We start from the raw sequence: 25,809 nt of genomic DNA on the forward strand, positions 1-25,809 counted from the left end.
AATCAATTGCTCTCGAGATTCTAAATGTCCTTAGAATTACAGTGTCTGTATAAAAATGCAAGGCACTAGTCAATAAATTAAATTGTGGTGATCTGTTCATGATGTAGCTCTTACATCCCAAATTCTGAGACTGAAAATGCAATTCGATTAAGCTACTGCTATTTCTGTAATAAAACAGTAACTCCCTTAGAATTTTAATTTAGAGTCTGCCCACTTCAAAAAAAGGACTTAAAACTTCATATTAAAATGGTCATTTAAACCTTGCAGTACAGAGCACATTCAAATGCTTGTCATAATAAAGTGAAATTATGCACACACAAAGCATCCTACAATATGGTGGCAAGGTTCTTCTTCACAACCATCTCGGACTGCCCTCTTATCTGCCAGTTTCTTGTCTCAGCCTAGGTATGCAAGACAGTATGGGGGGGGGCACTAAAAGCAAGTAAAATGACTAAGCAGATTCCTCTAAGCAAAACTGCTTACACAAAATTACTGTATACACAGTGGGTTTTTATGTTAATGAAAGGGGCATTGAAAATAATTCTCTCAAGAGTTTTCAGGGGAATTTAAAAAATACCAAGATGAAAGGCATGGGATTGAATTCTATAAACCTTGCTTATACTGATGCTATTGTGAACCATTACATCTTATACTTGATCAAGGGCTCGGAGGCGGCTATAATCGCCAACGAATGCTGCAGATACCTTAAGGCTGTGGGGAGACACCGTGCTCCGGTTCTGAAGTGCTTACATTGCCCACCCTGCTACTCCAAGGCAGTGGTCCTCCTAACACGTATGACTAACAGTCAATCCCTCCGCTCCAAGAAACCGGCCCTTGATCTAAATCTGAACACTCCAAGGCCAAGCTGATCTCTACACTAGGTGGGTCTAAATCCACTAACATGTCCGCGGGAGCGCTCTCCAGGGCCAGCCCGAGACACTTCTCACATGGCCTTCCCTGTCTGTCCTCGGAGGTGGTTTATCTGAGGAACTCGGAGAGCCGGCCGGTTCTCCCCGCGTCAGAAGGGCGTGCGTCAGGGCAGGGAGGCTTGCAGCCCGGCATGATCGCCACCCCCTCCTCCCCTCCCTGAGGTGTCAGCAACCACCCACTGCATGAAACCGGGCGGGGGAGGCGCGCCGCAGGCAGCCGCCCGAAGAGCGCTGCGGCGCGGCCGTTTTCCTGAGTCACCCCGGCGCCCACGCCGCGGCCTCCTCCTCAGGCGCTAGCTGTCCCCACGCCCCGGCCGCCACGCCGGCAGGGGGCCCAACCGCCGCCTCATCTCCAGCCGCCGCCGCGGCCATTCCCTAACCCTCGTCCTCCGCTCTGGCAGCCGTCAACCGACCCTTCCCTACCCGCATCACGTGCACCTGGAAGTGCGTGGGTGGGGCCTACAGCGCCTGCGGAAATGACGTCGGTCGCCCCGAGTCGCATGATGTGGCAAAATGTTAAAAAAAAAAAAAAAAAAAAAAGGTGGGGGGAGGGGAGGAGGGAGAAACCGGAGCCTGGGGAAAGTGATGAGTCGAAAAAAAGTAGTCCCTGGGTTTCTCCTGCCTCCCCGCTGTCGCGTCCGCGAAGGGCGCTCGGCGCACTGCGTCCCTGAATTCCTACGCCCGACCGCGGCGCGGCGCTCGTGGAAGGCTACATAAGGCGGAGGGAGTGAGCAGGCTGGGCGGAGTTCTGCCCCGGGATCCTTCCGCAGGGCTCAGCCGTTTCCGGAGTCTGCGCTGCTCCCGGTTCCGCCATTGCGGCTCTCCCGGCCCCTGGAGCCTCCGCCCCCGACCCAAGCTCTTTCGTCTGCCTGCCAGTTTCCTGCGTCCCCGGAGAGTATCCTGCTGAGCCCAGCCTCCCCCCCTTCCCCTTCTCCTCCTCTCCCTTGGAGAGCCCGGGCAGGCACTGCCCCGTAGCCCCAGTGACAGGAGGAGACCATACCCCCCCGACAGCGCCATGGCCCAGATTCTGCCAATTCGTTTTCAGGAGCATCTCCAGGTGTGTGTGGGTCGGGGCTGCTGAGGGCCTTTTCGAGGGTCGTGGGAAAGAAGAAGCTGGCGCCTCGGCCTGAAAGGAATCGAGGGGAGGGGAGCGGGGGGGGGGGCTCGGTATTTGGCGTAGATGGAGGAAGGGACAGTCTCTCGAAAGCCTAAAGGGTTAAGTGATATTAGACTAAGATGGAAATGACGAATTGGAGTGCAAAGGGCGGCGAGGCCAGGCCTTGCGTCTGACGGCCTCTTGATCTGCTTCCTGAATTGCAAGAACTGCGCATACTAGACTAGACCCCCTTTCCATTTTACTCAGTCCATTCATTTGGGGAGGGGGGAAGCGGGGAGAGATTCTCGCACGTTTCTCCCGGAGCGAGAATTCTCTTTAACCCCGGGCCGATGCGGGGCTGTCACCTTCCCTTGGTCTATTCCCATTTCCACAGCGAGTCTGCACCCAGAAATTGTGTGGCGGGCGGGTTGGGAAGGAGCAACCTTTCTCGTCTTCTCTCTGCAGTTCACAACTGAGAAAGGCACCTTGGGGTTGGGGTAGCAGTGGCTTGTGTCTTGCCTTCCCTGACTATAAGGTGCCGAAGGTCACTCACTGCAGGAACAGAAAGAAGAGAGATGGAGGGGCGGCTAGGGGCGGTGTCAGCCTCAGGGTGCCTGGGGTCAAGGTCCCAAAGGAATGCGCATATTTTTCCTTTCTTGGTTTCTTCGTGGGGTGGTGTAGCTCTTAGCCTCCCTTTGATTCTAGAAGGTAGGGAGAGTTATTTAGAGGTTATTTGTGGCCCACTGGAATCTAGCAGGTAGTTGTGGGATTAGGGCAGGTGTGTGTCTCACAGGATTGTGTGGAATTCACCAGAGCCTGTTAGTAAGTGTATAACTGCTCTGAGTCAGTACCAGACCAGTTGATCTGTAACTGGCTTCTTTTTAGTAGGTTGGGGCGACCTTCCCCCCACTAAACCTTATCCTGGAGTCAATACACCATTGTCTAGCATGGCAGCATGCCAGTGGTTGGCCTAGGCAGGTGACCATTAGAGGGCTTCGCTGAATTAAGCTTCTTCTGAACTGCTGAATTTCCTCGTTCACTTGCCCTGGCTCCTTAACATCATTGTTTAGTCATATTAAGTTACTTCTTCCCAAATATCCCCATAAAGAAGCCTGCTTTCAGCTAATTTCTAGAAGGAAGGTGCAATGGTCCAATTCAAATAATCCATCTGTTTGGGCATTAAGATCACAGTTTTGCAAAGGTCTGAAAATGACAGTGCTGATCAAGAAGTGAATTTTTGTCCTCAATTCAAACTTGTTTGGGTTCCCTCTTTCAACAACGAATATGAAGAGTTCGTGCCTTCACACTGTTCCTGGATCCTAGTGGACAGTGGACTTGTCCATATTAAAGTGCACCAGAAATAAAAACCTTTCTGCAGACATGTTTATAAACCGTACACAAGACAAGCAAAGGCAATTGCTAATCGTTTCACATGACAGTGGTTTGCCTCTTGGTAAATGTTATTTGTTGATCATTGGTGATTATAGTTTTTCATTTCTATTAAATACACTGGTCCTTGCCCAGTGAGACTGTCCCCGTGGGCTTTTGCTTCATGTGGAGACCCATTGGACAAGCACTCATATACAGGTCCACTGGTCCAGTACGAGGCTGTATGGTTCCCAACACTATATATTTTCGATATTCCTCACATGGGACAGAATTGCACACTAGCTAGCTAAGAGTGATTGGATATGCAGAAAAGGAACACTTACAGTCACAAAGTTCAGCTGTTTTTTGTTTTGTTTTGTGTTTGTTTTTTGGAGAGGGGTGGGGAGAGAAGAATTGTTGAATGGTCCTACAGATTGGAATTCAAACTTGTCCCAAATTAAAATAAATTTAATGCAGGTGTGGCATGTGAGTAGCAATTTCTGCAAATAATTGAAACTGTTTTCTCAAATGTGAAGATTTTGGATATATACAAAATTGCTTCACAAGTATTCTTGAAGATGTCTGCCATTTATTTTTTGTAGGGCCATGTTACACTTGAAGCTTATGCTGGGCTGGTAGGATTCCATTCCAGTAGATAGTGATCAGTTGCACAAAAAGCCCCAGTCACCTCTTCTAGACAATGTATCTCCTGACCTCAGGTTTTTATCCACTCTCTTTGAGCACATCATTGGAAGGAATATTTCAGTTGTCATCTGAGGTCTTTGATCTCCAAGCCTCTATACCATTGTGCTTAGTAGAAAACAATTTTCTAAAACACATAGAAGAACTGGAAATGAGGAACTAGAGAGTGTAGAGTTAACTTGTGAAACTTAACAGCAAACTCTAAGTTTATTTTAAACTTTTTTGTAAGAATGTTGCAAATAAAAATTGCTGTTTTCATGAAGATCTGTCATCAAGGCTTGGAATATCAATCACATCACATAAATGTTAATGTTTTATGTGATGAAGGAGTTTTTGTCAGAGTTGCAGATTCTGAAGAAATGCTAGGCTGCAGAACTCAGGAAGTTCGGTGCCAGCCAGCAAAACCCTGTCTCAACAAACAAAACTACAGCAAAACTCCACTGCCTGAAATTCTCAATTCTTGGCATATTAAGCATCTTTGCAATTGGCACATTCTGTTGAACACTCTGGTACTTTTAGTTTTCCTTTACAAATCTCCCCACCCTGTTCTTCTCCCTTTGATCCATAAATGCAGGCATGCAGTATGTTGCTGAGCTGAATAGTTGATTCCTGCTAAGGTTTTGGTTTTCCTGGGAGGTAATACATGCTTAGGTAGACTAGAAGAGCACCTCACCTGGAGTTACGCTTTAGTCTAACAGGGAAAGAGTTTCTAAACTGAAAACAGTTTTTTTTTTTTTCCAGAATTTTTTAAATGTTAATTTACTCAGCTTTAAGGAGTTGGTTAATTTTACTGAAAAAACTTGTGCTCTGATTGGGGAATACTTGAAGGAATGTAAAACTATAGTTTTCATTTTAATGCAGTGAAATCTGTAGTCTTAGGAACTTGGTAGTTTGCTGTTGGAGCAAATCTTTCTGATTGTAACTGGGATGTGTATCTTCAGGGACCCGGTGATGATGAATGAGGTGGAGAGTGCATAGAAGAGCAGATTCCGACTGTCTTCACTTGGTCCTTGGTCCTCTCCTTCACAGTGAAGAAAGTGAGACCGAAGTAGGCTCAGGGACCACAGTCAGAATGGGATCTCCATCTAGAGCTCTAAAACAGTGTTTTGAAGAATGGAATAATTTGTTCCTCTTGCCCTCCTTTCTTCTCTTCCTCCCTTCTTCTTTTGAAGCAGGGTCTTACTGTGTAGCCCTGTCTGGTCTGGAACTCACTGTGTAGACCAGGCTGGCCTTGAACTCTAGGAGAACTGCTTGCCTCTGGCTCCAGAGTGCTGGGATTAACCACCACACCTGGCCATAAATCATCTGTTTTTGAGACAGTATCTTGCTAATGTTGCTCAGGGTGTTTTCCGACTCAAAAATCTTCTCAGCCTCCTCAGTGCTGGGACTCTAAGCCTGCCACCATGCACTGCTGCAGTGATTGCCTTTGAGAGATGCCACATGGTCTGAGATGCCTCCATGCTTGAGGGTGAGGATTACTTTCTCGGCAGAAGATGACAACTGACAATCATCTGTAACTCTAGTTCCAGGGGCTCTTCTGACCTCTGAGGACACCAGGCACACGTGGTGCACATATGTATATGTAGGCAAAATGCTCATGTGCATAAAATAAATAAATCTAGCCGGGCGGTGGTGGCGCACGCCTTTAATCCCAGCACTCGGGAAAGCCAAGCAGATCTCTGTGAGTTCGAGGCCAGCCTGGGCTACCAAGTGAGTTCCAGGAAAGGCGCAAAGCTACACAGAGAAACCCTGTCTTGAAAAACCAAAATAAATAAATAAATAAACAAACAAACAAATAAATAAATAAATAAACAAATAAACAAACAAATAAATAAATCTAATTTGTAAAAAGAGAGAGGAAGAAGCCACATAGACTTCCTACTGCTTTTGTTTCCTGTTGGACTTTGTCCTTACCTGTTTAGAGTGTGACTAGTGGTGTGATAGGGTGAACAGAGGAGGGCTTAGGGGATGGTGGAACAGGTGCTGACAGACAGAAAAATGGGAGAAGAGAAAAATGGGAGCCACTGATTTTGCTAAAAATAGAGGTGGAATTCATCTTTGATTTAACTCATTACACTGGAAATACTGTTTATCATGTAATCAGTGTAAAATTTGCGATCAAGGTATTTTACAATTTTTGAACATTTTGGTTTACTTTAAAATTTTATTCATAATGTCTGGGCGGAGGTGGTGCACACCTTTAATCCTAATACTCCGGAGGCAGAGGCAGGTGGATCTCTGTGAGTTCGAGGCCAGCCTGGGCTACAGAGTGAGTTCCAGGACAGGCACCAAAACTTCACAGAGAAACCCTGTCTCAAAAAAAATCAAAAAGAAAAAAAAATTTATTCAAAATGGACATTTTTGCACCCAGACATCTGGGTCTAGACCTTATCTTCATTGGAAGTACTTCATATGTATTTAGAGATTATATGCTTTATTGTAAGAACACCAGATTTGCACACTAGATTATTTACTTTTTTCTGTTTTATCTTGGTTTATTTTTTATTTTTATTTTTTGAGACTATGCAGCCCTACGTGGCGTAGAACTCAAGTAGACCAGGCTGGCCTCAAATTCAAATCCATCTGCCTCTGCTTCCCTAGTGCTGGGATTCCAAAGGCGTGGGCCACCATGTCCAGCTGACTTGATTTTCTAATAGTTGACTCAGTCATCAACTACTAGTTATTTGATTTGAACTACTGTAAAATGAGTCACAGTATCCAAGTTTTAAGAGCTCAGTGTGAGGTGTTGCTTATGGCCATCTATATGAATAATACAGATTGCATCTTGCATTCTTTTCTTGTTTGTAACCATAGGTGTTGTCTCTCTGTAGATCTTTTATATATCTGAACATTTGATATATAGGATTTAATACAACAATGGTTTTAAAAATTAGTGATCTGAAGTTGTGTCTCCTTCCAAATCTATGATTTTTTTTTTTTTTTTTGAGGCAGTGTAGACCAGGCTAGCCTGGAAGTTGCTATAATCCTGCATTCAGAGTGGTAGCAGTCTGTGTCCCACTACATTGTACTGTTTTTTTTTTTATTCCTTTTTGTTTGTTGGTTTTTTTTTTTTTTTTTTTTTTTAAGGCTAGGGTATCTCTTAGCTGTGTAGTCAAGAAGGGTGGTCTCAAGCTCATGGTCCTCCTATTTCTACATTCTTTAAGGTGGTGTTGGTGAAGTGAATATACTCACTGAGGTGGGAAATATATTCATAGTTGATAGTCTTTTATACTAGAATGAATTCATTTTACATATTTGCCATGCTAACACTATATGAAATCAGCTTATCTTGTAAGCCAGTGGCAATCATACTTCTAGGTGTCTACCATCAACTCTAGTTAATGTTATTAATTTGTAGGGATGGCCAAAAGCTTAGATAATTGCCCTCAAATTTAAGCTACAAAAATCAAACTCCATTTTTACAGCTACTTAAATACCTACTATGTACTTATTAAAAGCCTGCTAAATGTTTTATGTTCATCCCCCTAGATAGTTGGGATTACCCTTCCTTTATAGATGGGAAAGCTGAAGTTACAGCAGTAAACTTATCGGACCACGCAGTTAGTAATTAGATTTTAGTATTTATATTTTCATTTTGGCAAGGTGCTTTCTTCAGTGAATAGTCTATATAGGTTTTTGTGTTTTGTTTTTTTGAGACTGTTTTTTTCTGTGTAGCTTTGGAGCTTGTCCTGGAACTCTGTAGACCAGGCTGGCCTCGAACTCACAGAGATCCACTTGGCTCTGCCTCTTGAGTGCTGGGATTAAAGGCATGTGCCACCACCGCCCAGCTAGTCTATATAGTTTGAACTGCAAAGTATATCACAATTAGGTTAGTGAGATGGCTCAGCTGGTAAAGGCACTTTGTTGCATAAGCCTAGCCACCTGAGTTCAATCACTTGAACCTGCTGCACTGACTTCACAAACTAACTCTACATCTCACTGAATGCACAAAGTTGTCTTTTGACCTCTGTATACATACCATGGCATGTATGTGCATGCACACACATTATAATAAAATTTTTTAAAAAGTCACTATTGCTTGTTCTGTACTGAGGTGTTCTTTAGTTCATACATTTAGTAGTGTTGTTTCTTTTCATGCATTTAAGTGTTTTGTCTGTGTAGGGCATGTACCACATGTGTGCAATGCCCACAGAGGCCAGAAGAGGGCGTTGGATCTCCTGGATCTAAAGTACAGACAATTGGAAGTCATCTTTTGGATGCTGGGATTTGAACCCAGGTCATCTAGAAGAGTAGCTAGTGTTTGTTCTTAACTACTGAGCCATCTCTCCAGCCCCAGCAGTTTTAGTTTATTTAGGTGGTTTTGTTTTGAAGATAGCGTCTTCCTATGTATGCATGTAGACTAAGTGCTTGAATTCTTCATCCTCCTGCCTTAGCCTCCCAAGGGCTAGAGTTAAAGGCATGTGCCACTGTGTCTGGTGGCATAATAGCTTTTATATGAGCAATCATTTATTTTCTCTTCGTCTTAATTATTTAGATGATACTTTTAAAGGGGATTTTCTCTGAGTGCTCAGATAAAATACCCAAAAAAGATTAGGATTAAGTTGACTTGTGACCGGGATTATCTGCATCTCTCTCATAAGGTAGAAGTTTTGGGACTTTCCTATTGCCTTTTCCTTAATGACAAGAGTGAGTGTGTTCCATTCCGAAGCCACTGTTGTCTGTTTCACTGTATGGTCATGATTTTGGGTTTATACCAATGTAAAACTTGAATTGGGAGATATTGTACTTGAGGATCAGGGAGGGAGGGAAGAGTAGAATATGCTCGCTCAGCTTGAGTAGCATGCGGTAGGAAGGAGAATGGATGCAGATCTGTAGAGTTGTGCTTTGGAGGCAGAACTGACAGCTGTATTCTTCCTTTTCAGACTTAATAGGGATATAGTTTTTGTTTGTTTGTTTGCTTTTAAGTTAGGGAAAGTAGGCTTTCTTTTCCAGTTATTTCTGCGAGAATAGGAACCAAACTCATTAAAACCACATTTCATCATACTGTGTAACTTTAAACTGCAGTGTACAGTTTTGGAAAATGCTGGTCTGGGTTTTATTTGATTATGTCAGGATTTTAGCTCATCCCAACTTCCTCATTTATTAGTATACTTCTCGGCAACTGTGAAGTTATACTGTAGTACAGGTTGTGTGTATGGCATAATACTTAGACCTTATTGATCCTTCTCAACTGCTTTCGAGAAGTGTCCTTTTATCTACTCAAGGTACACATGTACAGCATGTTGAAGAAGAAAACTACAGTCTGCCCAGTTATTGAAGCCAAGATCTTGGAGTTCTGCCAGATTGTTTTCCATTTTCTATACCTAGACTATTTCTGGAGTAGGAAAGGGAAGAACCCTATGGTGACGCACACCAAAGGGGCTTAGAGATAACAGTGTTTTGATGATCTTTATCTATTGAAATGGGGAATCATAGTAGATGAAAAGTGGGAGTTAACAGTTGCTTTCATTTATTTATTTCTGACCAGCTGGCTCATCTGAGAATCCACCAAAAACTACACATGCTCAACCTGTAGAATTTATAAATGTATAGGCTTAGAACTTTGAATGCACCTTAATTTGAGGATGGTTAATCAGGTGAAAAGAAACCTGTAAGGGTTACATGGTTTATAAAACCCATCTCTTTCTCCACTCTGCAGTAATCTATATTTGGGAATATTGAACTGTGGACAAGATGGATTTGTGATTGATTTTGGGGGGGGGGTGGAGTAGGGCGGGGTTTGAGACGGGGTTTCTCTCTGTAGCATTGGTTGTCCTCTAACTCACAGAGATCTGCCTGCTTCTGCTTCCTGGGTGTTGGGATTAAAGGTGTGTACCACTACCACCCTTGATTTTTAACCATGAAACATCTTTCGGGAAAGAATTTTTTTACTAAGAGTCTTACTGAGGTCCTGCCAGTTGGCTCAACAAGAAAAAGTGCTTGCTGTGGAAATCTGATGACTCCTTAGTCCCTGGAACTCACAGTGGAAGGGGAGAACCAGCTGCACAGAGTTGTCCTCTGACCTCCACACATGTGTCAGGGCACACAGGCACACACTCACCTCACACACACAGTTGTAGACAGTAGTCAGTTTACAGTAAAAGTGTTGCTGAGCCTGACAGGGTAGCAAGAGGAATGTTCCAAGTTGAGACCAGCTTGCCCTGAATATTGAGTACCAAGCCAGCCATGATTATATAGCAAGACCCTGTTTGGAAAAACAAAAGTCTGCATGTTATTAAGCTTCTCACAGTTACTTACTTGAACACTAAAATGTTATTTGACAAAAACTACCATGTGCCTGAAATCACCTGTATGTATTTGTATAAGGCTACTTTATATATCTTACAATTTCTTCTTCATGTGGCCTCACAATTGGAACTCTTGGATGTCGCAAATTTCTTAACTATTCCCTGATAATTTATATCCTAAGACAAATGGGAAGAAATTCCCTGCTATGCACATGAAATTTGAAGCATGTCTAAAAGTTTCGTGGTTGTACCTTAATTAAAATTTATAGTATACGAGTGTTTTGCCTATATGAGTATCTGCACCACATTCGTGCAGTGCCTACACAGGAGATGAAGAGGGTGTTGGATTCCCAGGAACTAGAGTTAAAGATGATTGTGAACCACCATACGAATGCTGGGAGTCAAACCTGGGTCCTCTGGAAGAGCAGCCAGTGCTCTTAACCACTGCGCAATCTCTCCAGTGCTACCATAATGGATTTTTAAAAAGCATTTTGGCGTAGAGATGATTTTTCTGGTACTAAAAAGGCACTGGTATTAAAAAATGCTTATGAAAATAGTATCTGTTGATTTTTGTTGCTAGTACAGAATACATGAGATTTATAATTTATTAAGACTAGACATTTATTTGAATTATGGTTCTGGGAGGTGACAAGTGCACGAACATTGCTTCGCCTTTGGTGAGGGCCTGGTTACAGCATCTGGAGAAGGCATCAAATGGCAAGAGGAGACCAGGTTGGCTTGGATTTGGCTCATATAGAGCAGTGTCAGCTCATCAAATCTTTGTTGCCTTCTGTCTTATTTTTTTGTGTAGCTGTGACTAAGATATCTGTGAACATGACCTGAAGAAGGAAATGGGTTTTGGAGGGTTCAGTCTGTGGTTGTTTGGTTACACATACTTGGGCAGAAAATCACGGCAGTGGGTATCTCCTCCTCATGGTTGAGGGGGTTCTTCATGTCATGACTGCTAGAAGCAGATGGTGTCCTCCTCAAGTCTCCAGAATTCTAACATGAAGGTAGCTGAGGACCAAATAAGCCAACATGTGAACCTGTAGGAGACATTGCATATTCAAACCATAATACCTCCAAAGGCCCACCATACAACCATATGATTTACATATGATTTGGGGTTGCCCAAACATGAACTTTGTGGGGGCATACGTTCAAAACATAACAAAGAGTTAAAGTTTCTACATTGTGATGTGTGAAAATATTTTTCAAGTTACTCCTTTTTTAATTTTTTTTATCTTTATAAATGGAGGTGGGTTGGTTGTGGGTACACATGGAGGCCAGAAGAGGCCCCGTAGAGGCACTTGTGAGCCACCCACATAGCTGCTGGGAATTGAACTCCGGTCTCCTGGAGGAGCAAGAAGTGCTCGTCCTCTGCACCATTTCTCCATCACAGGTTTCCTTTTCCTATATATAAAGAAAGTCAAATGACTGAATTATTTAAGTCCACCTAATCTGAGTTTATACTTTCAAAGGGGCTAAAAGCTTTGGCGAGTGAATGCGAGTATGTATATGTGCTCACTCACTGGTAATAAAACCCAGGGTCTTGCCCCTGCTAAGTATAATCTCTTATTTCTGAGCTAACCCCCTGGCCTTTTTAAGCTTTTTTTTTTTTTTTTTTTTTTGATAAAATTCACAAAACTTAAATTAACCGTTTTACATGAACATGAATGTAAACAGCATTCTGTGCCGTGTTTGTGGCACAGTCTTGGAAACCCAGCACTCACCTGTAATCTCAGCTCTGTGGGTGCCGAGGCAGGAGGATTTAAGTGTGAGGTCAGCCAAGACTTTATTTCTAAATAGATAATTAAGCAAATAAAAATTGAATGACTTAATGTTTAAATGTGACATCACTTAGGTGTATATTTTCAACACATTTTTCATTGCCTGAGATGGAAATTCTACCCATTGAACAATCCCTTGGCAACTGGTAACCTGCTTCTGTCTCTAAGGACTTAGTTTTGTGGCTGTTTTACATAAATGGGATCATTCATTACGTTCTGTCTTGTTTCTGTTGTGTGTATAGGTGGGGGAAGGCAGGACTTTGCTGTGTGACCCGGCCTCTACTAACTTAGCCTCTTGAGTGCTGGGATTACAGGCATGTACCACCATGCCTAGCCTAGAACAGGCTACATATTTAGGAACTGAAGTGAACAAAATAAATGGAATAAAAGGTATTTTTAGATTGTGGAAACAAGCTTTGCTTATATGAAGGAAGCAAGATTAGTTTGATAAACTAGAACTTATTCTAAGCGTTAAGGATATCCCTTCTCTTTGACCAAACAAAAAAGATATGTTTTCTTTTTGAGACAGGGTCCCACTGTCTAACTGGCCTGAAACTTGCTGTGTAAACCACTCTGGCCTCAAACTCAAGAGATCCACCTGCCTCTGCCTCCCAAGTGCTAGGAGTAAAGGTGTGTGCCACCACACCCAGGATTCTTCATTTTTTTTAACCTGTTTCAGTGACTGTACATTACTAAGATGGCTTTTTTTCCCTTTTTGGAAAACATTATCTACAATTTGAATACAAGTCTCTAAAAGCCTAAAAATCTGCTTTTCCCACCTCAATTTCCTCAGTAATAATTAGTGATAAAATTACAGTTTAATTAAAGTAAAAGTTTGATACAAAAATTATACTTAAAATACTGGATTGAAAATGGGGGGGGGCATGTGGCTGGAGAAATGGCTCATTGATTAAAAGTACTAGCTATTCTTCCAGAGGTCTGAGTTCAATTCCCAGCAACCACATGGTGCCTCACAGCTGTATATGATGGAATCTGATGCCCTTTTCTGTAATGCAGGCATACATGCAAACAGAGTACTTGTACATAAAAATAAATATTTTAAAACAAAAAAAGAAAACGGACATGGGGACATATGCTTGTAATTCCAGTACTTGGGAGGTTGAGGCAGAAGGGTCTGAAGTTGTAGGCCAGGCTAAACTACAAATTAAGATCCTTAGAAGGAAAGACAGAAATCAAGTTTCCAAATAATAGGTGCTCAATTGGTGTTAAATGAAGACAAATAAACTATTTAGTGATTGCAATCTTGTTTGGACTGCCTGATATGCTAATATTAAGTTGTTTTGATATAGCCAGTAACTCTTCATGTTGAATGCAATTTCATTCATTCGTGTGAGCTTCAGATTTGTGGCATTTGTGCCACAAGGAAATATTTCAGTAATTTGTAAAATAAAATGATCTGGTTTTGTAAATTCTAGCAACTGGTAAATTGGTCATGCTATAAATTAGTAATCCAAGCAGAAAATGAGTAGTGCAGCATGCTATCTAATTTCTTAACAGATCTGATCTGTCCGCATATTGTAGAAAATTCAAATCAGTATGTGCAGCAGCGTACTGTTGGGGTTGGACTGAATACAACCTGATGCTCTGGCTAAAAAGTCATGGACTTGTGACATAGAAAAATGGTTTTAGCCAGGCAGTGGTGGTGCACTCCTTTAATCCCAGTACTTAGGAGGCAGAGCCAGGTGGATCCCTGTGAGTTTGAGGCCAGCCTGGTCTATGGAGTGAGTTCCAGGACAGCCAGGGCTACACAGAGAAACCATGTCTCAAAAAAACAAAAACAAAACAAGCAAACAAAATCCCCAGTCAGTAATAGGTTAGGAACCATTCCTTAGGTCTTTAAGAGACTCCAGTACTATCAAGCTAAACTGTCTTCTAGTCCTTGTCTCTGGCTGTGGTTCTTTGCTTGTATTGCATTCAATTTGTAGTTTTTGCCAAGAGTCAGAATTTCTCCCAAGAAATAGTGGTTCCTTCAAAGACTCACCCAGAGTAGAAATAAACCTATATGTTTTAAATGTGGGATCAGCAAAGGTTAAAAGTGTTTTGTTTGTTGCTTGAAATTTGTGGAGCCAACAAAAACAATGGCTGGTATCCTGTTGATGGAATAAACCAAGGAATGCTGCATTCTCAGCATTCTTTATTTCCTGCAGACTACAGCAACTGCAGTTTTTGCATTCTTTCTAGTTTCCAGGAAGGTCCCAGCGAAGTAACAGCTCAGCATTTTTTCTGTGTGTTTAGTAGTAGTGGAAGGTAGAGGATGCTTGGTGTTTGCAGAAGAAATTAGGCTAAATGAAATACTTAGATTAGGTAGGAAGTTAACCAAATATCGAAACCCATACTTAAAAATATCTGTACTGGGGAAGTATTGGTGGAATAATGACTATAGAATAGCTATAGGTATCTAAAACTTTTGACCTTTTAAATTGGTGGCTCTGCTTAGTAAGTCCTTCCATGCTAAAAGAGTAACAGAAGTGTACATAGAGCATTGAGAACGTAGCTTTGTCTGAAATGAAGTAGCTCATGCATACTTGCTGACGTTGTCACTGTTCAAATGAAATAAGGAAGAAGGATCTGAAAAGTGTGGTGCCAAGCACTAATTGTGAAACATAAGTCCTAAGTAATGCTGTCAGAAACACAAGCTTTCATGTATTTTAGTTTTCAGCTGATGTAGCTGCTAAGGAGCTCTGCTCCAAGTTTACTAGGCATTTAGTGGGATGCATCTTGCTTGGGTGTACTTACTTGTACAGAAGATGATTTGTGATTAATTTCTTCCTGTCTGATCAGATGTAAGGACTGCTGGATGGATGAAGCAGAGCAAACCTGCTATTCAATAGGCACAGATACAGTTGCAAGTGATGTCAGAGATTGAGCCCTTATATTAGTGGGGGAATTGTCTTTTTCTATTTGACAGTAGTTTATTTGGTTGTGTGCTTTCTGCTGGCATTTTGTTTTGCATGTATATATTGTGTATGTTTGGTTTATGTGGTCCTTTGTTTTGAGACAGGGTTTCTCTGTGTAGTTTTGGTGCCTGTCCTGGATCTCTCTCTGTAGATCAGGCTGGCCTCGAACTCACAGAGATCTGCCTGGCTCTGCCTCCCGAGTGCTGGGATTAAAGGCATGCGCCACCACCAACCCCCAGCCTTTTTGCCACTTTTTAGTTAGCTTTCTTCTGTAAGAAATTAAGAAATAGGGGCTAGAGAGATGGCTCAGCAATTGAGAACATTAGCTACTCTTCCAGGGGACCAACATGACAACTTACAAATGTCTGTAACTCCAATTCCAGGGGATCTGACACCCTCATACGGACATAAATGTAGGCAAAACACCAATGCACACAAAATAAAAATAAAAAAATCATTTAAAAAGAAAAGAAAAGAAATTCAGACATGATAGTCCCCTCCCTTTAATGTGCATGGGTATTGTGCCTTCACACAGGACTGAGCATTAGTTGCTCCTCTGGTGCCTACTGGAGACCAGGAGAGGATGTTGGATCCCCTGGAACTGGAGTTATGTATGATGTGAGCTACCATGTAGGTACTGGGAATTGAACCCATGTACTCTAGAAGAACAGCCAGTACTCCTAATCACTGAGCCACCTCAGCTCTTCCTCCTTAACAGGTTTTTTTTGTTTTGTTTTTTAATGTTAACTTTTATCTTTTCATCTAAAATTATCTTGAAGATTTATTTAGGGGTCTCTGTGTAAGAAGGTTCTAGACTAATTTTAGAAAGGCATGTTAAAGATCAGTGATTGAGGTGGGTGGAGAGATGACTCAGCAGTTACGAGCACTTGTTGCTCTTGCAGAGGAGTTGGGTTCAGTTCCCAGCACCCACATGGTAGCTCACAACCGTCCATAGCTCCAGTTCCAGGGTATCTGATGCCCTTGCCCTCTTCTGATTTCCACGGGTACCAGGCATGTACTTGGGGCACAGACATACATGCAAGCAAAACATTCACACACATAAGGGGAAAAAAAAAAGCTCAATGGTAGATTTTTAAAGAAGCTGTTTTATTTGTGGAGGCTTAAGTTCAATTTTCTAAGGTAGCCTGTAATTGTGGGGCATGGGCAGATCAGGAAAACTAGCAATGATTGTTTTTTAGCAGCTAGGCTTTGGACCAGGTGGCTTCAGTCAACTCTTGTCTATGAGCAAGAAAAATGGAGTCGCTACTTTCCACTTACCCTTCTTAGTCTTGAGTGTTTTAGGGATGAAAGAAACTTTGAAACTAACCTCATGTTAGTTTTAGCATTTCACATTAAATCCTCACAACTCAGAATAGGTACTGTCATTTCAAATGTTTGAGAAGAAACAATACAGAGATATTAACTTGTCCATGGTTATTTTAGTGGAAAAACTAGGGCTATAACCAGACATTTGGGTTCTTTATGAGGATTCCAGCAATTAATTTTAGATGCCACTTGAACTTCATAATCCAATTGTGAAACGTACTGTAATTGTCTACTTGAATGACATTAGCTTTGCTAGCTTCCACTTCCAGCACAGGTATTGGAGACATTTATTAGTTTTGATAGAAGGCTTTTTTTTTTTTTTGGTTTTTTCGAGACAGGGTTTCTCTGTGTAGCTTTGCTTTGCGCCTTTCCTGGAACTCACTTGGTAGCCCAGGCTGGCCTCGAACTCACAGAGATCCTCCTGGCTCTGCCTCCCAAGTGCTGGGATTAAAGGCGTGCGCCACCACCGCCCGGCTGATAGAAGACTTTAGCAATGCTGTTCTGTATGCTATTGAAAAGTTAAATAGGGTTACTTAGCAGGAATATGTGGCAAGGCTTTGAAGATTGTGTTCTTTGAAATTTAATAAGCAAAATAGCAGAATCAAAAGTATAGTTTCCTTCTCAAAAAGAAAGAAAAAAAGACTTGGGAACCCATGCTTGGCATCTATCTGCTCTCAGGAAGTAGAAGGATCAATGTCCCTCGCTGTCCATTCAAGGCCAACCTGGAGTATACAATATATTGTAGTACAACTAGGGGTACATAGTAAGATTGTTTTAAAAACGGGGGGGGGGGGGGGGGGGGGGGGGGGGGGAGAGAAAATGTCAGGGTCTTGAGGAAGATTCCAAGAGCCTATTAGCTGTTATCAGTGTGGTGAAATGAGATTCACACCCACACCTATGGACAGCTGAACAACGCAGATAGTGAAGTGCAGTGAAAGACAGTTGACATGAGCTGGGCCCACAGTCCTCTGGGTTGTATACAGTTACTGGTTTGTCTCCTGAGGGCCTGATGGTGCTGGGCGTTGTGGAACATGAAGTCCTCACAACTCTGAAAATACTGTTGTTCCAAATGTTTGAAATGAAGGAACAGTGCACAGATACTAACTTGTGAATGATTGTTTTAGTGGAAAAACTAGGATTTGGGCTCTTTATGAGGAACCTAGAAAGCAGTTAATTTTAGGTGCTACTTGATTATCATAAAATTTACTGTAATTGTCTTGAATTAAGGAAATGTCTGCTCTATAGAGTATGGAAAATTTGAATTATTATCTTTCTACTACAGAGTCTTAGACTGAAATGCCCCCCTCTCCCCCATTTGATCTAAATTGAAGCAAAGAGATGCTTTTTTTTTCCCCCTTCTCCAAGACAGGGTTTCTCTGTGTAGCCCTGGCTATCCTGGAATTTGCTCTGTAGACCAGGCTGGCCTCTCAGAGATCCATCTGTCTTTGCCTCCTCAGTGCTGGGTAAAGGTGTGTACCACCACATCTGGCTCATGCATAAAGGGAAGGTTTACATATTGTTTATAACTGGGGGATTCCAGAGTACTCAGAAGTTTTGAGTTGGTTGATAACCAGTATATCTGTTTCTTTTGTAAGCTAAGTTCAAACTTGGGTCCTAAAGTAATGCCACTTTGCAAACCAAAGTCTAACCTGGAAACCAAATTAGGGGTTACAAAAATCATGTGTTTCTCAGGAAGAAGTCGATAATAATATGTTTTTGTTCGTTGTACTATTAATTTTTGTTTGAAAAAATGAGAATGGAATTGTATTCTTAATTGTATTATGGAAAAATATCTCTAATTGCTTGAATGAGAGACTAATGGGGTGAGTAGCTTCACAGGACTGTAATGAACCTTTTTTTTTTTAACCATTTGAATGCTGTATTATATGCATGTGAATCCAAATTCATTTTCTATAGATTCCAGAACAGTTAAATAAAAGCTCTTTGAAGTTTAAAAAAAAACCTTCATAATTGACATTTCTAAGCTTTTCATTTCTGTTGCTGTGATTGATATACCCTGACTGGAAGCAGTTTGTGGGAGGAAAGGGCTTATGGGCTTACAATTCCAAGTTATAGTCCATCACCGAGGGGAAACCGAGACAGGAACTTAAATAGCAATTCACATCACATCCACAGCCACAGCCACAGAGAAAGGACCATATAGATACTACTTGGTTCTACTCATCTAGCTTCTTTTGTTCCCAACAATTCAGGGTGCCATGCCTAGGGAATGGTGCCAGACACAGACAGGGTCAATTAACAGTGCAGATGATCCTCCACAGGCTAACCTGCTCTGGGTAATTCCTCATAGAGCTTCCCTCTTTTCAGGTGACTCAAGGTGGTTTCAGGTTGACAACAAAAACTAACGGCAGACAAGCATATCTCAGTGTAGACTATATTTAGCTTCAATGGCAGTGTTTTGTCAGTTAAGACTACCTGGTTACAATTAGGGTATTGCTGTGCATCTTCTGAAAATGGATGCAGGTTTGTAGACTTGTGCCTTCTGAATTCATCAGTGTCTCTGGCATAGACCATATACCATCACACCTTTTATAATTGACTTAAGAATATTTTCTGGCTGTTTTGAAAACAAAAAATTCAGCAATATTGCTACATTTTGAAAGATTTTATTTGTACAAATATTATTAAACATAGTTATCTAGTATGGTAATCTTTTATGTGTTCTTATTCTAAGGATACATTACAGTTAATGGTGGCTGACCCTATTCACTACTGTTATGGTATTTTTCTGTTTTGCTTATATTATAGGAAAATATGAGCAGAATTGGTGCTTAATCTTGGCATTTGCCTCAGGTAATACCAGGAAGGGAAAAGAATTTGCCAACCTTATTTACAGAGGTGGAGGCAAGTGCACCTTCCTGCTCCCTAGTAGGATCCTGAGGTTTCTGTCTTTTGTTAATATCCAGGAAAGACTTTCTAGGAAAGAGGAGCTTCTTGTTTAGTTATACAAATGGCTATAATTTAAGTGTGTTTTTAAACATATTTAAATGTTTTCATTTCAATTTAGTCCACCTGCCTCCACACACACAAAGCTCTCTCTCATGCTGTCTCTTATACTCACTCTTCCATGCTTGCTCTCTTGTTCTCGCTCTTTATCTTTCTGTCTAGGTCTCTTTTTTTTCTTCCCGAGGTAAGTCTTGTGATATAGCCCAAGTTGGCCTTATGCTTAATGATCCTTTTGCCTCGGCTTCCTCAGTAAGTAGGATCACAGGTAGAAGCTACCAAACCCAGCCAGCCACTTGGAGTGTTATCCAGTCCTTTCACCATTAGCCTTAAAATAGTGAGTTATGTGCCTCATTCTTGTTTTATAATGGATTTCCCATTAGCGGTGTTCCTCTTTTCTTATAAAAATGCCCTTACTTGTGCTCTTTGATTAACCCCTTGGATTATCCTCACTGAGCTCCGAATACTCCATGCCAAAGTACTCTCAGGGATGTTATTCGCAAACTGACTACACATTACTTTCTTTCTTTTTTTTTTTTTTTGAGACAAGTACTTGGATTTCTAAAGGGAATTACCAAGCCTCCAGCTCTTTAGCTTTACTGTCTTTTCTAATAGTGGCTTCTTGTCTTATACTTGTCTTGGAGTTGCCTTTGAAATTGAAGGATAGGAAAGGAGTCCTTTTCTGAGTACAATTAGTAATGTCTGACATATATTTTTTGGATTTTTTTCAAAACAGGGTTTCTTTCTCTATATAGCCCTGGTTGCCCTGGAACTCACTTTGTACACCAGGCTGGCCTTTGAACTCACAGAGACCCACTTGCCTTTGCCTCCTGAGTACTGGGATTAAAGGCCTATGCCACCTCCGCCTGGCATCATTTTTTTTTAATAGGAAAAAGTGTTATGTGTATGGATGTTGGCCTGCATGTATGTCTATGCACCATGTGGATTTCTCATACCAACAGAGGCATCGGATCCACTGGAACTGTGGTTGACAGAGGGTTGTGAGCTAATGTGGGTGCTGTGAATCAAACCCAGGTCCTCTGGAAAAACAACCAGTTCTCTTAATGCAGAGCCATCCCTCCAGCATCTTGTATGTAGTCCAGGCTGGTCTTAAACTCTTGACAGTCCTGCTTACCCTCTCCCTGTGTGCTGGCATTGCAGGTTATCAGTCACTGTGTCCTGATACTTACATTTTTTGTTGTTGTTGTTGTTTTTTTTTTTTTTTTTTTTTTTGGTTTTTCGAGACAGGGTTTCTCTGTGTAGCTTTGCACCTTTCCTGGAACTCACTTGGTAGCCTAGGCTGGCCTCGAACTCACAGAGATCCGCCTGGCTCTGCCTCCCGAGTGCTGGGATTAAAGGCGTGCGCCACCACCGCCCGGCTTGTTGTTGTTTTATATGTCTGCATTTTTCAGATACTAAAGAAATTAAACAGTAATACCTGAAATTCAGAAGTGCAGTAGGTGAAGACTTGGTAGAGAGAGTCCTAGGATTCTCACGGAGTAATTCAGAAGCTAGGGTGCTGTGTTTATAGAGCTAGGTAAACTTGGAGCCACTGGAACCCTTTCTCCAACTATTGAGAAGGAAATCATCCACATGAATCTCTTGGGAGTCTAATGGCTCTCTATTCTGAAAAACAGATATGTATTCCTTCTCAGGAACTAGGTGGATAACTTGGTCTTACTTAGTTTATCCAAGGAAAAGACTTCCTCTCTGAATCCCAGTTATGGTCTGTTTGTACGTTCAGGACAACTTCCATTCATCTTTCTCCAGTTCTGAAGTTAAAAGTAGAAGTGTGCAAGCCTTTAATCCCAGCACTTGGGAGGCAGAGGCAGGCGGATCTCTGATTTCTAGGAGAGCCAGAGCTACATACACAGAGAAACCCTGTCTCGAACCTCCCCCACCCCCTTAAGTAGGTTAATGTCCAAAGTAAAAATCAGCCAGATAATGCCGGCACACGCCTTTAATCCCAGCACACAGGAGGCAGAGGCAGGCGGATCTCTGTGCGTTCAATGCCTGCCTGGTCTACAGAGTGAGATCCAGGAAAAGCGCAAAGCTACACAGAGAAACCCTGTTTGTCTTGAAAAAAAAAACAAAACAAAAAACAAACAAAAACAAAAACAAAAAAAGGAAGAAGTAGTAAAATCAATTCATAGTGTTTTACTATAACCACATTCATTCTAAATTACCTGTTTTATAGCTTATGAATTTGCCTGGCATTGGAACGTATCTTGAGCTTATAAAATTGGTTAATGTTCTACGTTATAAAATGCTGTGTGTGTATTAATGGTTAGATAGATGCTTGGCTCTTTGCCCTCTGGTGCTGTGTCTACATTATAACTGCATTTTATAACTGGTTATACCTATAGTATTTGAGGAATTATAGGGAAGTGAAAGGAAAAGAAAGCTCTTCAGCTCATTCTGGACCTTGTTCAGATCCTGGCCTGTTTATTTGTAGCACAAGAGTTTGACAAAAGAATTCCATAAAATACAGCTGACATTGCTGGGCCAGCGCAGTGAAGGGGAACTAAACAGCTGGAGGACAAGGGCTTGTTCTCAATTTCCACCATGAGAATTTACTACCATAGAGGGGAAGGGGGATGGGGAATGCTCCGGCCTGAGCTCACAGAGCCAGCCCCTCAGGCAGTCTCTTTTAGAAGGATTTAATCACCCAGAGAATTAGTGACCTGTTAGAGGTCCTTTCTAGTCGTCACAGGTAACTTCTGTACTCACACACTTGGTTGCTTTCAGAGATGTACCCTCTGTAGAGCCGTTGTTTACTGAACAAATACTGTAGTATCTGCCATTTATATGGAGCAAAAAGTCCCTTATTTTTGTTGTGGGTTTTCAAGACAGAGTTTCTTTCTGTAGCCCTGATTGTCCTGAAACTTTCTCTGTAGATCACGCTAGCCTCAAACTCAGCTCTCCTCTTGCTTTTGCTTGGATTACAGGCATGTACTACCATGTCCAGCTGTTAAAATTCTTAAGTAGCTCTTTCTACCTATATTGTAAGTTTAGGATTCTTAGAAGGTAAATTTAGCTTGTCGCACAAGCGATTCTTTCTTGCTTCTCTGTATAATCTTTATTCCCTGCTCAGGCTTTCCCTAGGCTATACTCGCCTTGCTATTTTAAGTACTTGTAGCTCCCTTAGACATTTGCACACCCCTGTGCATTAGCACATGCTCCTGGAGAGAATTCTCTAGACTGGCTTATTGAAGGAACTGCTTATATGGAGGCATCTGACACACCACTCCTATATAGTCTCTTCTGACTCTTTGCACAGCATAGCTTTGTCTGCTTGTGCTAGCCCATGTTTCTTCAGATTGAAAACTCTGACATTTTAAATCTTTTTCTCCTTTTTAAAATAATATTGTACCTTAAACTATAGATCCCTGAAGCCTAGTGCAGGAGGATAATTAAGTGCTAAGTTAGTGGGGGGGTGGTAAGAGAGGGTAAGTCCAATAGTGCAAACAAAGATTTACAGTTCACCAAGAAACGTAATGGTTATCAATCCCTTCAACCATCAACACTAGCACTCAGAAGCTGTTCTTTCCTTTAACTTCATCTCTAACCTCTGTAGTTGTAATGTGAAGTTAAACTGCGGCAGTTGAATGTCACAGTTCTTAGACAATGAAGAAAATCCATTACCTTCCCATTGTTGTCACTGTTGGCCAGCATTGATGGTTAAATTAGCATTATACTGATGACAATATAGGAATGCCAGATTTTCTTGCACATTTGGTAACATGATGTGTATTTTTTTTTAGCTCCAGAACCTGGGTATCAACCCAGCAAACATTGGCTTCAGTACTCTGACTATGGAGTCAGACAAATTCATCTGCATTAGAGAAAAAGTAGGAGAACAGGCCCAGGTGGTAATCATTGATATGAATGATCCGAGCAATCCAATTCGAAGACCAATCTCAGCAGACAGTGCCATCATGAATCCTGCCAGCAAAGTGATTGCACTGAAAGGTATAAAAAGATTATGGATGTTTTCTTGAAATTCTTATGTGTATTTTATGCAAATACAGTTATTGGTGTGCTCTTTTAGTATGTTGAATAAGTTTAATTAAATCTGTAAAGTTGAGATTAATCCTAAACTTGAGTTAGTGTTCATGGCTTTTACATGGAATGTTTCTGTGAAATGTCTTAGAATAGATGTACTTGGAATAAATGTAAGTTTTAGGATAAATACATTGATATTTGATATGATAAAACAGCTAAAAGCATTTCTGTATAGGGGAATGAAAGTAATATTCTGTAATAAGTCATAGCTTAATATCAGAACTTAAACATTTCAGAGTTTATTGTGATAATTAGCTTCTTCATTCTCTGCCTTTTTATCCTTTAGGCTTCTTTTACCTTACATTCATCAAGCTCTAAAAATGGCTTGAATTGATACTGGGTAGAGAGGGTAGGAAGAGAAGGAGAATGAGTGAATACTAAGCTTTGAGTCAAGGATGTTTGCATTTATTCAGACTGCACGGTTTTATTTTATTTTAGTTATATAGTTATCTGTCTACTGATTTATTTATTTGCTTACTTATTTTTAGCTGAGTGCTCTGTTTCCCAGGCTGACTTTGAACCTCTTGCCTAAGTCTGAGTAGCTGGGATGATAGGTAGAGGCAACCAGGCCCAGCCAGACTAACTTGTTTCCATGGGGAACTATACTGCCTATCAATTTAAATAGAGTTAAACAATCTCGTATTATCTGAGAACCTGTTTTCTTTTCCTTTGAACTTTGGAATTAAGGTAATAGAAGAATAGAAGTTACTAAGAAGGCTAAGTGCCAAACTGCTGGACCCTTGAAATGGCATTTAAAGCTGCCTCCATTTCCTTTCTGCTGTAGTTAGGGACTGAACCCAAGGCTTCACATGCACTTGGCAGGTGTGCGGATGGTTATCACTGAGCTATTAGATCCCAGCCCTTGTTTTTCTTGATAATAAGAAAAAGAATTTAGTTCCAGTAATTTATAGAAGTGTGGATGAGTTTTTAGAGGTGTTGAACTTTTAACCAGTCTTTCCTTCACGTCATTTAAACTCTGTTTGGGGCCTTGTTTTGGTTGTTTTCTGTTTGGTTTTGGTGAGATAGGTCTCTTTGACAGTAGACTTGGCTGTCCTGGAACTTGCTATGTAAAGACTGGTTTCAAACTCACAAAGACCCACCTGCCTCTACCTCCCTAGAACTGGAATCGGCATGCACCACCATATCCAGCCCATTTAATCTCTGATAATACATGTTGAATAACACTTATTAGAAATGCTTGGGTCTAGAAGTATTGAGAGTTTTTTGGCTTTGGGGAGTTTTTAAGATTCTTTTTATAGCATTTTATTTGTTTATTTTGTGTGTTTATGTGTGAGGGTATACATTTAAAGGTCAGAGGGCAACTTGAGGAAGTCTGTTCTCCTTCTACCATATGGATCCTAGGAATGACTTGGCAGCAAATGCCCTGCTGAGCATCTCATAGTCCTGAATTTGGGAATCTTTGCATAGATTTTATTCTTGAGTATCACTAATGTGAAGGTCGAAAATTAGATACCCCAAACTTCCTCGTTTCATAGTCCAGGTTTTGGAACATTTTGGAGTGTCAATTTTTAACCTCTCGTACTGTCTGGTAAATAAATGGTGGGCAGGTTGGGAGCTAAGAATAGCATAGTCAACAAATCATCAGAATTTGTCTCAGGCAAGAGTTGATCTCATCTTCAGGAACCAGATGTTTTATGACAGCATACATTTTACTCCTGTCTAAAAGTATACTACATTTTAAATGTCCTTTAGCTTCCTTAAATAATCCTTAAATAATTTGAATTCAAGTGCTTAGCATCCGTCACACTTCTTTTTAAAGGGCAGCAACTAAATTTTACCAATTTTTTTCTATTTTTAATGTTACTGTTATCTTATCACATTTCTTAATGCTTTCTTATGTGTGCAGATGGTGAGTTACCTTAAATTAGATTGTGTTAGTCATTGTCCTGTTCTATAAAAAGAATAATTGAGAAATTTTTATAGCTTTGTAAAATAGTATGCTATACTTTGTGTCTATTGGTCTATATCATGGCTGTTATCCCTTGTTCCCTTCCCCAGACCCTTAAACTTACACATTCTCCAGTCCTTTGATATAAAACAATAAAAGTCTAGTTATCTGGAGGTTGGCGGATGCAGCAAAGGAAGGCAAATCCTTATAAAATTCTGTTTCCCTCTGAAGCCAGTTTAAACTTCATGCGTTCTTCTTATAAACAGGACTATAACTTTCACAATTTCTTGAAAGTCTGGTTGTGGTTTATAAGCTGTGTGGGATGGGAGTCCTATACTTTGCCTTATAGAAGAAGGCTTTGTTACGTAGTAAGACGGGTTGTGGTACAAAGCTCTTAGGCTTTGTCTGTCTCCTGCCTACCCTGTCACCCTCCCACTTTGACAACTTTTGTCCTTTAGGAGCCAGATTCTCTGTGGCTCAGGAATGGAGTTATC

At 41.3% G+C, this 25,809-nt stretch overlaps 1 protein-coding gene and 1 long non-coding RNA gene across 5 annotated transcripts in view; one reads left to right on the forward strand and one right to left on the reverse strand.

Moving 5' to 3' along the window:
- The window catches only part of LOC128122972 (uncharacterized), a 46,087-nt gene extending 44,546 nt beyond the window's left edge, over positions 1-1,541 (reverse strand). For all 3 annotated transcript variants that reach the window (XR_008222542.1, XR_008222541.1, XR_008222540.1), the window contains exon 1: positions 1,353-1,541. This is a non-coding gene — a long non-coding RNA (uncharacterized LOC128122972). The remainder of the gene's footprint in view (positions 1-1,352) is intronic.
- Positions 1,542-1,726: 185 nt separating this feature from the next.
- Positions 1,727-25,809, forward strand: part of Cltc (clathrin heavy chain) — a 64,108-nt gene continuing 40,025 nt past the window's right edge. The window contains exons 1-2 of one of the 2 annotated variants that reach the window (XM_052758871.1): positions 1,727-1,986; positions 23,106-23,313. In XM_052758871.1, the coding sequence (XP_052614831.1) occupies positions 1,945-1,986; positions 23,106-23,313 (250 nt within the window). In that variant the 5' untranslated portion in view covers positions 1,727-1,944. The remainder of the gene's footprint in view (positions 1,987-23,105; positions 23,314-25,809) is intronic. The other variant, XM_052758872.1, reaches the window with a different exon arrangement.

The sequence above is a fragment of the Peromyscus californicus genome, unplaced genomic scaffold (genome assembly GCF_007827085.1).
Source record: "Peromyscus californicus insignis strain IS unplaced genomic scaffold, ASM782708v3 Scaffold_3__1_contigs__length_106647218, whole genome shotgun sequence".
Classification (NCBI taxonomy): Eukaryota; Metazoa; Chordata; class Mammalia; order Rodentia; family Cricetidae; genus Peromyscus; species Peromyscus californicus.